The 17,680-nt window shown below is 64.8% G+C and overlaps 1 protein-coding gene and 1 long non-coding RNA gene across 3 annotated transcripts in view; both read right to left on the bottom strand.

Annotated features, from left to right (window-relative positions):
- NPR2 (natriuretic peptide receptor 2) overlaps positions 1–11,131 on the bottom strand; it is a 52,411-nt gene extending 41,280 nt beyond the window's left edge. Inside the window, exon 1 of one of the 2 annotated variants that reach the window (XM_084628183.1) lies at positions 10,388–11,131. In XM_084628183.1, the coding sequence (XP_084484309.1) occupies positions 10,388–11,096 (709 nt within the window). In that variant the 5' untranslated portion in view covers positions 11,097–11,131. The remainder of the gene's footprint in view (positions 1–10,387) is intronic. The other variant, XM_084628184.1, reaches the window with a different exon arrangement.
- Positions 11,132–12,538: 1,407 nt separating this feature from the next.
- Positions 12,539–17,454, bottom strand: LOC311521237. The gene is made up of 2 exons (XR_014711832.1): positions 16,931–17,454; positions 12,539–13,658 (listed from the first exon to the last, which is right to left on the bottom strand). It is a non-coding gene; the product is annotated as an uncharacterized lncRNA (long non-coding RNA).
- Between the last annotated feature and the right edge of the window lie 226 nt (positions 17,455–17,680).

The raw sequence follows: 17,680 nt of genomic DNA, 5'->3' as shown, positions 1-17,680 counted from the left end.
CAGAATGGAGAGAGGTAAATAGTGGTGTCCCTGAGGGGTCGGTACTGGGCCCAGTCCTATTCAACATACTCATAAATGATCTGGGAAAAGGGGTAAACAGTGAGGTGGCAAAAATTGCAGATGATACAAAACTATTCAAGATAGTTAAGTCCAAAGCAGACTGCGAACAGTTACAAAGGGATCTCACAAAACTGGGTGACTGGGCAACAAAATGGCAGGTGAAATTCCGTGTTGATCAATGCAAAGTAATGCACATTGGAAACCATCATCCCAACTAGCCATAGCAAGTGACAGCATCTAAATTAGCTATTACCACTCAAGAAAGATCTTGGAGTCATTGTTCTCTGAAAACATCCACTCAATGTGCAGGGGCAGTCAACAAAGCAAACAGAATGTTGGGAATCATTAAGAAAGGGAGCGATAATAAGACAGAAAATATCATGTTGCCTCTATATAAACGCATGGAACGCCCACACCTTGAATACTGCATGCAGATCTGGTCACCCCATCCCAAAAAAGGTATACTGGAATTGGAAAAGGTACAGAGAGGGGTAACGAAAATGATTAGGGGCATGACACAGGAGGAGAGATTAAAATGACTAGGAATTTTCAGTTTAGAAAAGAGATGACTAAGGGGGGATATGATAGAGGTCTATAAAATCTTGACTGGTGTGAAGAAAATGAATAAGGAAATGTTATTTAATCCTTCACACAACACAAGAACTAGCAGTCACCCAATGAAATTAAATGGCAGCAGGTTTTAAAAAAAAAAAAAAAAGGAAGTATTTCTGCACACAACATAAAGTCAACCTGTGGACCTCCTTGCCACGGGATGCTGTGAAGCCCAAAACTATAACAGGATTAAAAAAGGAACTAGATAAATTCTGGAGAATAGGTCCATCAGTGGCTATTAGCCAGGATGGGGACGGATGCAACACCATGCTCTGAGTGTCCCTCGCCTGTGTGCCAGAAGCTTGGAATGGGCGACAGGGGATGGGTCGCTTGATGATTGCCCTGTTCTGGTCATTCCCTCTGGGGCACCTGGCCTTGACCACTGTCGGCAGACAGGATATTGGGCTATATGGACAGTTGATCTGACCCAGTGTGGTCATTCTTATGTAAAAAATAATTATAATAATAAAAATGTTTAGTACAGAAACTCCCCAACATAATGACCTCTCAAGATAGCAACAAGGTGAGATAACAACCTTGGCAAATAATGTATTTTAAAAATCTTGGCCTCCTAGGAAACATATGTCTATAAGTTTCCATTCCCAGTCACAAATCTAGTATTCTGGAGCAAAGTCACTAAAATATAGTCCAACAAACAAATGTTTATTTAACGAGCCCCTCGCTTTCCCCTCCACCGCACCCCACTCACCGCTGTTGTCCTTGGTCAGTGGAGACTCAGAGTTCAGAGGTGCTTTCACATGAGTTCATCTCCCAGGTGGGGGCAAGAAGGCCCCTTGCTCGTTCCTCCAGCTGCTCACGGTTCGCTCTGGCCACTGCTGTTCGTTGTGCCACCGTTCGCTCCATCGCTCTGTCCCCCATGGCCCTGCGCCATCACCTTCGGCTGCCACCTCCACCGTGACCTCTGCGAGTCGGTCTCTTGAGGTTCCACCGGCTCTCAGTGACTTCAGCCGAGCGCTCGGGGGGGAACCTCGCGGCGAGTGCAGACTGGGCCGTGTCTGCCACAGAAACCCTGTCCCCCAGCCGGTCTGAGCACTTAGACCTGATTCTCAGTGACTTCAGCCGAGCACTCAGGGGGGAACCTCGCGGCGAGTGCAGACTGGGCCGTCTCTGCCACAGAAACACTGTCCCACGGCCGGTCTGAGCACTTAGACCTGATTCTCAGTGACTTCAGCCGAGCGCTCGGGGGGGAACCTCGCGGCGAGTACAGACTGGGCCGTCTCTGCCACAGAAACCCTGTCCCCCAGCCGGTCTGAGCACTTAGACCTGATTCTCAGTGACTTCAGCCGAGCGCTCGGGGGGGAACCTCGCGGCGAGTGCAGACTGGGCCGTCTCTGCCACAGAAACCCTGTCCCCCAGCCGGTCTGAGCACTTAGACCTGATTCTCAGTGACTTCAGCCGAGCGCTCGGGGGGGAACCTCGCGGCGAGTGCAGACTGGGCCGTCTCTGCCACAGAAACCCTGTCCCCCAGCCGGTCTGAGCACTTAGACCTGATTCTCAGTGACTTCAGCCGAGTGCTCGGCGGGGAACCTCGCGGCGAGTGCAGACTGGGCCGTCTCTGCCACAGAAACACTGTCCCACGGCCGGTCTGAGCACTTAGACCTGATTCTCAGTGACTTCAGCCGAGCGCTCGGGGGGGAACCTCGCTGCGAGTGCAGACTGGGCCGTCTCTGCCACAGAAACGCTGTCCCACGGCCGGTCTGAGCACTTAGACCTGATTCTCCGTGATTTCAGCCGAGCTCTCAGTGGGGGAACCTCGCGGCGAGTGCAGACTGGGCCATCTCTGCCACAGAAACACTGTCCCCCAGCCGGTCTGAGCGCTTAGACCTGATTCTCAGTGACTTCAGCTGTAGGGGTCACTGAGCAGAACAAAAGACTCGCTATGGAGCCTGATCAGCTCTGTCTTTAAACAGTGGAGAGGGGCAGGTCAAATCGTACTTGTGACTCAGGCAGACCATCAAGCAAAACACCTGTCCCCACCCTCTCTCTCTCTCTCTCTCTCTCGATGCCCTCAGTCAGCACAGGCGAAGTACCGTTCTACTGCCCTTTACTCAGACAATAAGAACAACAACATTTCATTCCCACCCACCTCCCCCCGCATTCAAGTGATTTGTAACCCAGCTCCAGCCAAAATCTATCACTTGGGCAAGGCAGCTCTGTTTGCTGGATACCTCAGTAGATGAGGTGTGAATGTAAATACAATCTGGTCCTGAAGCCTTTCCCCCCAGCCCCCAGCTCATCACTAGCTGTCCGGGAGAGTGTGACATTGCACTCTATATGATTTTATGAAAATATGCTAATGAGTGTGAATATGATGCAACTTGAATATACTTCATGCAAAAGGTCTCTTGTAAGGTATCACTACAAAGCTTCTAATCTACTGAGTGTGGTCATCCTAGTTGTATGTATGTATCATTCTTGTATCTGAAACTAGAAATATGAAGTATAACTCTGAGGGCCTATTGTAACGATGCAAAGTGTGGGCCATTAATGGTGGTTTGGAATTTTGATGGCTCTGTTTACTTGTAAGTCTTTACTTGTGCTGGCAAGTGGGTAATGAAGTCTTACAGTGACATGTGATCATGTCACCTGACCTGGAATCCATCTTTAAGCTGGTGCTTTTCCATTCAGAAGGAGGGGTGGGGACCCAGAGAGGGAAAAAGGATTCCCACCTTGTGCCAAAGCTATATAAGGGGGTGGAACAGAACAAAGGGGGCGGCAGTCATGAGAAATCCCCTCGCGACCACCTGAGCTGGAACAAAGACTGTACCAGGGAAAAGGATTGGGCCCAGACTAGGAAGGCGTCCAGTCTGTGTTAGAAGCTTATTGAAACATCTCTGCGGGTGACATTTTATCTGTATTCAGATTTCTTACTGTATTAGGCTTAGACTTGTGTGTTTTATTTTATTTTGCTTGGTAATTCACTTTGTTCTGTCTGTTATTACTCGGAACCACTTAAATCCTACTTTGTGTATTTAATAAAATCACTTTTTACTTATTAATTAACCCAGAGTATGTATTAATACCGGGGGGAGGGGCGGTCAGCTGTGCATCTCTCTCTATCAGTGTTACAGAGGGCGAACAATTTATACGTTTACCCTGTATACGCTTTATACAGGGTAAAACGGATTTATTTGGGGTTTGGACCCCATTGGGAGTTGGGTATCTGAGTGCTGGAGACAGGAACACCCCTTAAGCTGTTTTCAGTTAAGCCTGCAGCTTTTGGGGGACGTGGTTCAGACCTGGGTCTGTGTTTGTAGCAGGCTGGCGTGTCTGGCTCAAACCAGGCAAGGGTTCCAGAGTCCCAAGCTGCCAGGGAAAACGGGCTCAGAGGTAGTCCCAGCACATCAGGTGGCAGGTCCCGCGGGGGGTTCTGTGACCCAACCCGTCAGAGAGAACTCATTTAGACTTTGCTTACAAATCGTCATTTGAAATTATTAGGTTGGTCAACATCACTGACATTGTCATAAAAAACAACAGCTGTATAAGGAAGCTAGTCTATGTTCATACTTTTCAAATCTGTGATACTTTTTCAGATACGCGTATTTTATCATACACTGTATATGCTTTAAAGTGTGTATTAATGTTTCCATTTCAATTCAAATTTCCAAACAATCACTAAATTGGCAACACTGAATGTAACTAGTTCACAAAACTGGGGGGGGGGGATTGGGGAAATTCAGGGGTGTGTAGGGAAATCCCTATGGGGAGCAGTGGATAAACTGTCTCAGCTCTGCAGGGGCAGCCCCACACTCAGCACAGGGCGCCAGGAGCCCATCATGGGATGGGTCCAGCTTGGAAATCCCGCTCCCCGGAGGATGGGGACAGTGGAGAACTCGGCCTGTCGGTGAGAGTGCTGAACCCGACCCCGTCCCACACTACATTCAGGGCTGCCCCGGACGGAGTCCAGTGTCCCGAACCTGCTCGCCTCCATGCCCTGAGCTCCCCAGTGCACGGCCCTCATGGCACTGGGGATCCCTGGACCAGCCCTGCCCCCACCCACAAGCTAGCTGGGGGCCAACAGAGGGAGGGAAGGTGAGGGGACGGGGGTGGGGGACAGGCAGCTCACTGGGGAAGAATGGGAAGTTCACCTGGCTCCTTCTCCCCTGGCACCCGGTCCACCCAGCCCCTCACCCACCCCCCGCTCTCACCCCCCCCACTGACACCCACAACCCCCCACCCGGGCTGTCACTCAACGTGCCTCTTCACTGCAAAAAAGGCTCCTAACTCGGTCACAAGAGCAGCGCAGACATGACCCGTGGCTCGCCGAGTTCTAGCCCAGGCTGCCCCACAGGGTGTAACTAGGCTGCTGGGCCCGGTTAAATGCCACGGAGCCGAGTCAGCGCCACGAATGGAACTCGAGGTAGGAACACACCTTTCCAGCAGTGCGGAAACAGCCCCGCATGCACCCCACCCGCACACCCACCCGCATGCATCCACCCGCACACCCACCCCCGCGCGCACCCCCGCATACCCACCCCCGCGCACACCCTCTCACGCACACCCCCGCACGCACACCCCCGCACGCACACACCCCCGCATGCACCCACCCCCGCCCGCACCCTCTCGCGCACACCCACCCCCGCGCGCACCCCCCCCGCCCGCACGCACCCACCCGCACGCACCCACCCCCGCACACCCTCTCGCGCACACCCCCGCATGCACCCACCCCCACACACCCTCTCGCGCACACCCCCGCATGCACCCACCCCCGCATGCACCCCCTCTCCCTCTCCCCACCTCAGGCTGCGGCCCGAGAGCCGATGGTGCCCGAGCGCGACAGGCCTGTTGCTGCATGTCACACTAGCCAGGAGCCAGAACATGGACATCCCCCCCCACAGCGCCTTCCCAGGATCAGCCGCTCCAAGGGCAGCCCCCCTGTGCCCCCCTGGTCTGACCCCCGTAGGACGCGGGACGGAGGCGCCAGGAGCAGGTCTCTTTGCAACCCATCCCATCCTGAGTGAAAAAACGGTCACTGGGGGATAACCCACCTCAGCCCTTGGACACTCGTCCCCAGGGTTCATAACCCTCCCCCCGCCCTGCCCCTCACCCAGCTCCTCTCTCTCGGCACACCCGGACCAGAGCTTATGGCCCTGCCTGTCCCGCCTTTGCTAAGTGCCATGGAGAATGAAAGTGCCATTTCTAGGGTGGCCGGCAGGGGGGTTCAGTCCCTAGGGTGGGGGATGAGGGGGACCCCCTGCAGAGACTTGTATGATCTTACAGGAGAAAAAATGATATACATGAATGTGACCCCCAACCAGCCAGCCCCTCCCCGTCCCTGCGTGTCCCAAGCCAGCCCTCCTGCATGCCCCCAGCCATCCAGCCAGCCCCCCACACCTCTAGCTAGCTCCCATAGAATCCAACCAGCCCCACAGACATCCTCAGTGAGACCCATGTGCCAGCCACCCCCACACAGACCTCCAGTCAAACCTCTTCGCCAACCCCCCACATGCTGGGCACTGCTCCCCTTGCAGGCCTCCAGCCAGCCCCACGTACCAGGCCGACCCCAGCAAGTAGCAAAGTAGGGACCTGCCCTTTCCCACTGCTCCAGCCTCGCACCTGCCCCCCATCCCCTGCTCTGGCACCTCCAGAACTCAGCCCCCACCTGCCCCTCTTCCTCTTATCCCCCGGCCCAGTCCCTCTGCCCCTGACGGGGCCTCACCCGGCCCCGGGCCTGCCTTTGATGGGGGACAGGCTTCAAAACTGGCCCCGGCTGCTCTGTGGGCTCCTCTGGACGGGGCAGAAAACTTCTGGGGGAAGCCTGCTCTGAGCTGTGCCCCTTGGCTCAGCCCCAGCCCTGGGGCCAGGAGCCCCGACACCCACATGGGGCAGAGCCGAGGATCCCTGGCCAAAGCCACCAGGCTCCAAGCGGGGTGAAAACATGTTTGGGTTTGCGGCAGCGGCAGGAATGTGCAGGTCCCTGGATTCCGGCGCTAATTGGAAACAGAGCGGCTGCCCTGCCGGCGCCTCCCCGGACAGGAAGGGGACAGCCAGGCTGCTCTCCCCAGCCAGGCTGGAGCATTGCCCACAGCCCCCGGCCCGCCAGCTGAAACCCCCTCCCCAAGGGGGCCCCTTGCCCCAGCAGGGGGGCCAGAGGCGGGGAGCAGCCAGGGCTTCCCCCAGCCCGCGAGCAGGCCGGTGGAGGAGGCTGCGGCAGGAATGTCACAGGGTGCCGCAGGCCAAGCCCCGGCACACAGGCATGCCCACGCCCACGCGGGGGAGAGGGGGCCGCACCGGGGGCTGGAGCAGGGCAGCAGAGGTGAGGCGGCTGCAGGGCGGGGGAGACGCCAGGCTCTGGCACAGGGCTGGGCGCTGGAAGGAGCCAGGAGGGCGCAGGGTCCTGGTTCCAGTATCACTCCCAGGCAGGGATCCACTAGCTCCGGCCTAAGGCCCACCTTCCGTCTCAGCCCAGCGCTTCTCAGGCTGGTCTCAGGCCTTCAGCCCAAGCTGAGGCCTGCTGGCCCCACAACGAGTGGGGCGGAGCGGGAGCTCCCTTCTAGCCCCTAGTGCAGTGCTTAGGACGTTCACCTGGGACGTGGGAGACGCCGCGCACCCAGAGCGCGATGAGCAGAGGAGACCTGGCTGTGGAGTTTCCGCACCCCGAGCAATGGGGCCAGTCAGTCGCTGCCACCCCTATAAATAACTAACCCATCCCTGGAGCAGGGACTTAGCAGGGGTCTCCAGCACCTGGCGAGTGCCCTGGCCACTGGACCACCCCTAAGGCCCCTCCTCTGGCCTGGCCCAACTGCCCACTGTCAGTCACACAGCCCTGGCGCTGGTGTGAGGGCCGAGTCACTGACCCCTCCCTGATCTGAGCGTCGGGCCCTGGGGCCCAGCATTCAGACCCTTGGCTAAGTTCAGGGGCCGGGTCCCCTCACGCTCACAGGGATGCAAAACCCCCCCAAGGGCCAGGTCACTGCAGCTCCCAGTTCCTAATGCTCAGCAGCAAGAACTGAGGCCAGAACTGCGTCTCCAGCCTGGGCCTGCACCCACCTGCCCCAGCATGAGTGTGGGGCAGCACAGGGGGCACCCCAGGCTCAGCACCTGGGGCAGGAGCCCGTGCGAAGCACCGACTGCCCCAGGCCCCACTCCTGCTGTGGCCAGGCTTCCTGGGAGCAGAGCGGAGTGCCCACCAGCCGCGCCGGCTCCAGCATCCCGACTCCCTGCCCTTCTTAATGACACAGCATCTTAGGATCCATTAGCCAGCAGCCGAGCAGCTGCCTCCGGAATCAATAACCCCTTCTCATCAATAATGAACCAGCCTCAGGCTGCCCTTGGGCTCCAGCTGCTCTGTAACCCTCTCCATTTCCTCCTGCTCCCAATATAGCCGCTCTCCCAGGGCCACCTCCCCAGGCCGGCGGCAGCTTTATCAATCCATCAGCAGGCTGGCGCAGCCCCCAGCCCCTCCCCCCTCCCCCGGGCCTGGAATCCCAGCTCCGTCCATCTGCCGGGAAAAGTCACGCACTTGATTCCAGCTCCGCGCTCTGCTCCCCTGCAGCTGCCCCTCCCGGGGACCGTGCTGGGGCCGGAGAAGGTGACAGTGCCCAGCCTGGCCCAAAGGGCGCACGGCAGCTCAGAGATTGGCACTGCTCTGCCGCTCCTGCCAGGGGGGTTAGCCCACGTTGCCTTCCCCAAGCTCTGCCCAGGCCAAACCCCACCCCCCGCATGGCGCTAGAATGTCCTTTGCCACTACTGGGCTGCCCCCTCCCCTCTGCTTGTCTCTCGCTCTGCATCAGCGCGGCGCCCGGCCCGACGGGGCCCCCGTCTCGGCCGGGGCCCGGGCAGCGCCCCTCTCGGCCGGGGCCCGGGCAGCGCCCCTCTCGGCCGGGGCCCGGGCAGCGCCCCTCTCGGCCGGGGCCCGGGCAGCGCCCCTCTCGGCCGGGGCCCGGGCAGCGCCCCTCTCGGCCGGGGCCCGGGCAGCGCCCCTCTCGGCCGGGGCCCGGGCAGCGCCTGGCCCGACGGGGCCCCCGTCTCGGCCGGGGCCCGGGCAGCGCCCCTCTCGGCCGGGGCCCGGGCAGCGCCCCTCTCGGCCGGGGCCCGGGCAGCGCCCCTCTCGGCCGGGGCCCGGGCAGCGCCCCTCTCGGCCGGGGCCCGGGCAGCGCCCCTCTCGGCCGGGGCCCGGGCAGCGCCCCTCTCGGCCGGGGCCCGGGCAGCGCCCCTCTCGGCCGGGGCCCGGGCAGCGCCCCTCTCGGCCGGGGCCCGGGCAGCGCCCCTCTCGGCCGGGGCCCCCGTCTCGGCCGGGGCCCGGGCAGCGCCCCTCTCGGCCGGGGCCCGGGCAGCGCCCCTCTCGGCCGGGGCCCGGGCAGCGCCCGGCCCGACGGGGCCCCCGTCTCGGCCGGGGCCCGGGCAGCGCCCGGCCCGACGGGGCCCCCGTCTCGGCCGGGGCCCGGGCAGCGCCCGGCCCGACGGGGCCCCCGTCTCGGCCGGGGCCCGGGCAGCGCCCGGCCCGACGGGGCCCCCGTCTCGGCCGGGGCCCGGGCAGCGCCCGGCCCGACGGGGCCCCCGTCTCGGCTGGGGCCCGGGCAGCGCCCGGCCCGACGGGGCCCCCGTCTCGGCCGGGGCCCGGGCAGCGCCCGGCCCGACGGGGCCCCCGTCTCGGCCGGGGCCGAAGTGCTGCTATCCCAAATAACAATCAAGTCCCACCCAGTGCCCCGGAGCCAGCCCAGGAACCCACACCGGAGCCAGGCCTACAAAGCCTATGGGGGTGTGGGGCCGCGCCGGAGGGGTGCGGGGCCACGCCGGAGGGGTGCGGTTCCTGTAGGGCACAGCCCGGGGCTGGGGGCTCCCGGCTAGTTCGTTCCCCTCTGGCTGGTCTCACCCCCCTGCCTGGGCACAGGGCTCAGCCCAGGAGCCACTGGGGTCTCTCCTGGCTCCTGCTGGCCCCGCCCCACCCCGCAGCTCCCTTTACACTTCGGCCGGAGCCGCTGCGTCCCCCGCCGCAGGGCCCCCCAGAGCTGAGCCGCCCACGCTCCAGGCTGGGAGCAGCAAGCCCCTGCCCCGGCTCCCCGCTCCGCGGCTCCTCGCCCCCCTGCGGCTCGACCGCTTCTGCCCCCACTCCGCCCCCCGAGACCGCCGGACGGCCACAGCGCCGGGCAGGCTGGGTCCAACCCGGGGCCGAGGAGAGCTGGGCGGCTGGTGCTCCTGGGCTGGGGGCGGCGGGGGCTGCGCCGGACCGGGACTGCCCCTCGCAGCGGGCCGGGCAGGGGCTGCCTCCAGCGGTTGTGCCCTGTGCCGGGGCGGGGACGGCGCTGGGGCAGGTGCCGTGGAGGAGACCAAGGCGTGGCCGGTGGCGGGGCACCGGGCGGAACCCCGGGCTGGTACCGAGACTCCTCGGGGCGCGGCGATGCCTCCTGCTCCGCTGATGCTCCCGCGCGCGCACTCAGCCCCATTTCCAAAGGGCTGCGCGCGCCCTGGGTGCCCACCCAGAGAGCAAAAGGGGGAAGGACCCCCGAGTGCGCCCCGCCCCGCGCAGGGCCCCGCGCCCCCCGCCCTGCCCCGCCGAGCCCCGCGCCCCCCGGCCGCTGCGCCCCCGCGCAGAGCCCCGCGCCCCCCGGCCGCTGCGCCCCCGCGCAGAGCCCCGCGCCCCCCGGCCTGCCCCGCCGAGCCCCGCGCCCCCCGGCCGCTGCGCCCCCGCGCACTCACCGCGCCCGCGCGCAGAGCCCCGCGCCCCCCGGCCGCTGCGCCCCCGCGCACTCACCGCGCCCGCTGGCCCGGATGAAGTGGATGGCCGCCTCCGCGCCGCCCTCGTCGGGCGCGTAGATGTGGTACCGCACGGTGAGGTTGAGCGCTTCCTGCAGCTCCTGGTACACGCCCTCGATGGTGAAGTAGTGGGGCCGGTCGTCGGTCTTGTGGTCGGCGTAGAGCAGCGCGGCGCGGGCGCTCCAGTTGAAGTGCGCGTGGAGCTGCGAGACGAAGGCGCCCAGCTGCGGCGCCGAGGGCCCGGTGCGCACCGTGGTGCCGTAGTGGCCGCGCTTGTGGCTGAAGCCGGTGGCCACCGCCCCGGCCGTGATGAGCGGCAGGCGCCAGTGCGAGGCGAAGCGCCCCACCGAGGCGGCGGCGTAGACGCAGCCCGGCCCGAAGAGCACGTCGGGGTCGTGGTAGAGCTTCAGGTCCACGGCGTTGAGGGGCGCCACGTACTCGGAGCAGGCGCCCTCCAGCTCCGAGCTCCTGAAGTGGAGGCGCACGGCGAGCGGGCCGGGCAGCAGCGGGGGGTCGCCGCGCTCCAGCGCCTCGAGCGCCAGGCGGATGGCGGGGCCCACGCGCGGCCAGGCCCACGCGTAGCTCACGTTGCGCTCGGGCAGCACCACGGCCAGGCTCAGGCTGCGGTTCGCGCCCTCGGGCTCGGCGCGCCCGGCGGCCCGCAGCGCGGCCAGGAGCAGCAGCCGGAGCAGCAGCCGCGGCGCCATGGGGGGCCCGGCCCGGCCCGGCCCGGCCCCGCTCCGCCCCGCTGCGCGGCCCCCTGCCCAGCCCCGGCCGGCGGCTCCCTGCTGCCGCCGCTCGCTGCCTCCGACTGCGCCCGGCTCCCCGGGAGCGGCCGCCTCCGCCCCGCGGCCCCCGCCCCCGGCCCCGGCCCCCGCTGCCCTGCGCCTCCCTCCGGACGTGACTGCACAGAGCCCGCCGCGGAGCCAGCCCAGCGCCCCCTGCCGCCGCCAGCCCCGCGCGACCCCGCCGGGCCCCCGGGCTGCGCGCGGGCCGGGGCCGGGCCCCCGGGCTGCGCGCGGGCCGGGCCCGGGGCCGGGCCGGGCCGGGGCCGGGGCGCTGCTCGGGCCTGGAAGCGGATCCGCGGCCCCGCGGCCCCGGCCGCTGCTGCTCGCCGGGGGAGCCGGGGGCCGGCGCCAGAGCGGGGCGTCCCCCCGGCCAGCCCCGACCCCCCGCAGGCCGGCGCCGAGCTGGGGGCTGCAGCCCGTGTGCGCCTCGCGCGCTGGCCCCGCGGTCCCGGGGCGCTGCGGCCGGGCAGGCAGCCGCGGGGGAGGAAGCGCGTTCACTCAAGGCTCCTCGGTGGAAGCTCACAGTGCTCCGCCATCCTTAGGGACAAGAGTCAACGTCCTGGGGAGCTGAAAGGGGCTCTCCTCCTCTCCGGGCTGGGCTGCCTCTCCTAGAAGCTGGGGGCACCCCGTCCCCAGCAGGACCCCCCCCCCCTGCGGGACAGGGGGGTGACATGAGCTGTGGTCCTCAGGGAAGAGCCTCTGCATCAAGCCACCATCACAAGTATCCCCCTTGCAGGCAGCAGGACTATGCCCCCCTCCACATTACACCCCCCCCATGGCTTCCACCAATGCCCCCCCATCCCTGCCTCCACAGGCCCAGGGAAGGTGGCGCCTTCCCCTACCCTGTGCTCCAGCCCAGCAGCTCCCCAGACTGTGTCAGGCCCTTGGATGGTCCTTCCACAGCAGAAGCGCAGCCACCCGAGCTGCCAAACCAGCTGCAGGCCGCTGGCCCCTCCACATAACCCCTGCCTCCAGCAATGCCCCCAGGTGGGGGAGCCGCTATGCCATGGAGTTATACAGGGCCCTGGCACAGGACTGGAGCCAGAGCATAGGGTGGTGGTGGGGAGATTACACAAAGATTATGGCAGTGGCATGGGAGGGTGTCACGGAGTCCCCGGGCGATGCTCTGGAACTGCTCCCCATGAAGCCAGGCGGGACTCTGGGGGAGCCTCCTCTCTGGGAGTAGCCTGTCTGCAGGACACACAACTCACCCGGCTTCCCCCTTCCTGGGTCTGACCTCGGAGCATTCAGCATCCTCTGCCCCTCCGTGCGCTTCCCCCAGCGAGTCCGCTCAGGCAGGGTCCTGGGGAAGCCAGAGGGTCCTGCCCCCCAACTTCACAGTCAGACGGGACTCTCAGCCAGCCAGTAAAACAGAAGGTTTATTAGACGACAGGAACATGGTCTAAAACAGAGCTTGTAGGTGCAGAGAACAGGACCCCTCAGGCAGGTCCACCATGGGGGGGGTGAGGGCCTCCCTCTCTTTCCCCAGCCAGCTCCAAACTGAAACTCTCCAGCCCCTCCTCCTCTGGCTTTTGTCTCTTTCCTGGGCCAGGAGGCCACCAGGTCTCTGTTCTCCAATACCTTCAGTTGGCACCTTTGCAGGGGGGAAGGGCCAGGCCATCAGTTGCCAGGAAACAGGGTGTCGGCCATTCTCTGTGCAGACACCATCACACCTGCCTAGGGCTCTGCAACAATCTCACCCCCTTATCCCACCACCTAGATACTTAAGAGATGCATACGGGAAACTGAGGCACCCCTACAGTATTCGGAGAAAACATTAAGAACAGTCCTGCTTCGTCACAGAGGGGCTCTCAGCTGGCAAACTAGACCAAGCTTTGCTGTTGGAGCGGAGTTGAGCGGACCCAAGCTCTGCTCTTCACACACGTGGAGCAGGAGGCCTCATGGTACCATCTGTGCGAGCGCTCGAGAGCGTTGGGGGTGTGGCTGGGACGGGGTCCCGAACCCTGAGTTGCGGGGCAGAGGAGCTGCTCTCCCCAGGACAGGCCTGGGCCTATGCCACTCAGGGCCCTGCTAAGGCTGTTTTCTCAGCAGACTGCAGCCTCGGGCCTGGCAATGTGGCACACTCCGGCATGTGGACTCCACGGCTGCTGGTGGGAATTTGGTCCGGCTCCATGGCGCAGAGCAAGTGGGGAGCCCGTGCTCAGCACAGCTCCCTGGGGAACGACTCCAGACAGTGCCCTGGGTGTCCTCCGTAGCGCCAGTGCGGGCAACATCTGGGAACCGCAGCTGTGGCTCCTGTCTCCTTGCACAGCAGCTGTAGCGTGGGAGGGTGGCTGAGGGACGAGCCCCTGGCTCCGCTGCATGGGCCCTTCTGTTGAGAGCATCGTGACATGCCCAGGCAGGGCTCTTCCGCCCGTCTGAGCAGCTGCTGGGAACTCCACTGGTCTCTGCCGAAAGCTGAGCACGAGCGGATCCGCCTGGCTATTGCCAGACATTTGCATGGGAAGGATTTGATGAGCTCTGTAAAGTGTAGCATGTGAGGTTCCAAACGACTGGAGCTGCTTTGGAGTCTGCTCCCCAAAACCCCTCCCAGTCTGTGCTACCGGCTCCCCCCTCGGACACACTGCCTTCAGCCCCCTCTGACCCTGCCCTCCTGCCCCCCAAAATCCCCTCCCACCCTGTGCCACCGGCTGCCCCCTCGGACACGCTGCCTTCAGAGGCCTCCGAGCCTGCCCTCCTGCCCCCCCAATCCCCTCCCAGCCTCGCCCCTGGCTCCCCCCTCGGACACGCTGCCTTCAGCCCCCTCTGACCCTGCCCTCCTGGCCCCCCCAAATCCCCTCCCACCCTGTGCCACCGGCTGCCCCCTCGGACACGCTGCCTTCAGAGGCCTCCGAGCCTGCCCTCCTGCCCCCCCAATCCCCTCCCAGCTTCGCCCCTGGCTTCCCCCTCGGACACGCTGCCTTCAGCCCCCTCTGACCCTGCCCTCCTGTCCCCCAAAATCCCCTCCCACCCTGTGCCACCGGCTGCCCCCTCGGACACGCTGCCTTCAGAGGCCTCTGAGCCTGCCCTCCTGGCCCCACCCAATCCCCTCCCAGCCTCGCCCCTGGCTCCCCCCTCGGACACGCTGCCTTCAACCCCCTCCGAGCCTGCCCTCCTAGTCCCCTCCCAGCTTCGCCCCTGGCTCCCCCCTCGGACACGCTGCCTTCAGCCCCCTCTGACCCTGCCCTCCTAGTCCCCTCCCAGCTTCGCCCCTGGCTCCCCCCTCGGACACACTGCCTTCAGCCCCCTCTGACCCTGCCCTCCTGGCCCCCCCAAATCCCCTCCCAGCCTCACCCCTGGCTCCCCCCTCGGACACGCTGCCTTCAGCCCCCTCTGACCCTGCCCTCCTAGTCCCCTCCCAGCTTCGCGCCTGGCTTCCCCCTCGGACACGCTGCCTTCAGCCCCCTCTGACCCTGCCCTCCTGCCCCCCAAAATCCCCTCCCACCCTGTGCCACCGGCTCCCCCCTCGGACACGCTGCCTTCAGAGGCCTCCGAGCCTGCCCTCCTGGCCCCCCCAAATCCCCTCCCAGCCTCACCCCTGGCTCCCCCCTCGGACACGCTGCCTTCAGACGCCTCTGAGCCTGCCCTCCTGGCCCCCCCAAATCCCCTCCCAGCCTCATCCCTGGCTCCCCCCTCGGACACGCTGCCTTCAACCCCCTCCGAGCCTGCCCTCCTGCCCCCCCAAATCCCCTCCCAGCCTCACCCCTGGCTCCCCCCTCGGACACGCTGCCTTCAGCCCCCTCTGACCCTGCCCTCCTGGCCCCCCCCCAAATCCCCTCCCGCCTTGCCCCCGGTGAGTCACCTGTTCAGAGCTGAGTGGTGCCCTTGGCCAAGTGCCCTGTGGGGCTGAGGTCGCTGTTTGCCACGGTCACTCGGGGGCTGCCTGACCAGCTCTGCCCCAAGGCCAGCGTGAGGAGCCAGTGATCACCAAACCGCCCCCACGCTGGCCCAGTATGTGCACCTAGACGCTGCGCCCTGCAAGCCCCCCGCTGCCTCCCTCGCAGAGCCAGGAAACCCCAGATCAGCAAGACGTCCTACGTAACCCGCCCCCCTGGCCTTGCCCCGTCCCACTGGCATCACCCCTCCCCAGGCAAATGACGGGGGGAGGCAGGGAGCGGCTCTCGGGGGGACGTGGACCAACAGGCTCTGAGTGAAGGGCGCTCGCTCCCCTCCAGAAGCAGGGGTCAGAGCCCGAGCTCAGGTGGGCTCTGCGGGAGTCACCCGGCGGCAAAGGGCCAGAACGGCCCTGCCCATTGGGGGTTGCACCCAAAGGCACCATGGGCAGTGCTGCCCCTGGCCTCACCAACCGGGGCGCAGAGTGCCCGTGGCCACCCTCCTGTCCGGCTGCCTGGTGCAGCCTCCTGGTTTCTGAGACGGCGCGCTGGGCCGGGGGAGCGGGAGTGTCTGGCTGGGGCCCTGGAGCTGGGGCCGGTGCCCAGCGCCTGGCCTGGGCTGCGCAGCACAGAGCAGGTTTGCATGTGTCTGTCTTGCGCTGCACGCAGCATTCCTCTCATTCCTGGGCAGGCCCCATGGTCCCACGGGGCCGGCCCTGGAGCAAGGCCTGCTGCATGCGGGGCCGGCCCTGGAGCAAGGCCTGCTGCATGCAACGCCAACGCCAGCCCTCGTAAACTCGGCAGCAGATGTGAGAGCCGCTCCCCACCCCACCACAGAGGCAGCTCCCCCTGGGCCCCGGGCTGCAGCCTGTGCAGGGCTGTGGGAAAGGCCCCAGCCACCTGGCCTGATGCGCGGGGGGCACCAATCCCCTGCCACCCCTCGGTGCCCACTGGTCCACGCACAAGGAGCTGGCAGTGGTGCTGGGGAGGGCGGTCCTATGTGCTCCTGGTTCGGAGCTCCCAGGAGCAGATAGGACCCAGGGAGGTGGAGGCAGACACAGAAGTACAAAGGGCCGAGGGTGGGCTGAGCAGACAGGGAGAAAAAAGGGCTCAGAGGCAGAGGTGAGGCCTGGCAAGGGCAGTGCCCGGTGGTGTGAGGGGCAGGGGGGTGGGGCCAGGGCCCTGTGATGTAGGGGGCAGGGTAGGGCCCAGCAGAGGAAAGGGGCAGGCCCTATGGTGTGGGGGGCAGGGCAGGATCCAGTGGGGGAGGGGGCAGTGGCCTGTGATGTGGGGGGGAGGGGACAAGGCACAATGGTGTTGGAGGGGGGAGGCAGGGACCAGTGGTATGCGGGGGGTGGACAGGGGACAAGGCCTAGTTGGGGGGGGGGGGAAACAGAGCCCAGTAGGGGCGGTGGGCAGTGGCTTGTGGGGTGGGGGAAAGAGTGCCCAGTGGGGTAGGGGTAATTCCCCCCATCCCTGCCCCAGGCACAGACACTAGGCCTGAGGGAGGTGGCAGGTTTGGCAGGGCCCTCCGTGGGGTGAGGCCCCAGCCCCAGTGGGCACATTCCCACCATGGGTGTCATTTGAGGAGGGTGAGGGGGCATTGTCCCCCCCAAACTACAAGCTCAGGGCAGGTGCAGGACCCCCCCCCTGCCCCCGCGCACACACAGATGCAAAGCCCCATTGGCCTGGCTGGAGCTCCCCCCCATACAGCAGAAACGGGGAGTTCTGGGCAGCAGAGATACAAGCTGGCCGGCCGCACGCCTCGTCGGGAACCGCAAGTCCAGTCGGGCGGCAGCGACCGGTACCACACAGTAAGTGAATCTCGCTCAGTTCTGTGCTAAACGCAAGCTACTAAAGAATAAAGGGCAAGTTTAGAAAAGCTTTGACGGGGCAGGAACCTCTTTCATTTAAATTCACCTGGGTAAAAGCAGCGTTTTCCGCGGCACCGTCACCTTTCGAAGCTGTGGTACGTCTCCGGTCAGCTGCAATCCCGAAGGAACCTGAAGCTTTTCTCCGAGTGACGCACGTCTCAGAGCTACGAGCGCCCTGCACCCCGGGGGTGGGAACGCGGAGCTCTGCGGCAGACCTCAAACTCTCCTCCGCTTCCAGCGCGCCGTCGGCCGCCGCGAGTGGGCCCCACTCAGAGCCCCCAGCTCTGCCCCAGAGCTGCACCCGGGGGCCGGGGCCTGCTCCGCCCCGCAAGGCCTCTCCCTCTCTGGGGGCTGCCTCAGTGTCCCCAGCCAGCGCTGGGGTGGCTTTACTGACGAGAGGTGACACCTGGTGGCCACTGGGGGAAGTCCAGGCGCCCACCAGCTCCCGGGGCAGCCGGCTGCAGGACATGGCCCCCAAGGTCAAACCGCACAAGCCAACCCCACAGATCTTCACATGAGGAGCGTGTGGCATTTGGCCTGGCCTCTGGCTGTCAAGCTCCCCCAGCGCCTCCACGGTCCTGCCAGCAACCCCCACCCTGGCTCATCAGTTAATTCTGCCCTCTAGCCCTGCTCTGCACCCCTCGCAGCAATTAATGGAGTGGCCCAGGCCAAGTGCTGGGGATCGTTCTGGGCCTGGCCCCAGGGCAGCTGTGGTACTGCCCTGCTGGGGCTGGGCTGTTCTGCACCCCAGCCCCAAACTTCCCTCCTGCTCTGGGAGCCTGCGTGAGCTGTGCAG

Source organism: Lepidochelys olivacea (genome assembly GCF_965140295.1).
Source record: "Lepidochelys olivacea isolate rLepOli2 genome assembly, chromosome: 5".
Taxonomy (NCBI): Eukaryota; Metazoa; Chordata; order Testudines; family Cheloniidae; genus Lepidochelys; species Lepidochelys olivacea.
The sequence above is the reverse complement of the archived record's forward strand: the minus strand, read 5'-3'. Positions and strand labels throughout refer to the sequence as shown.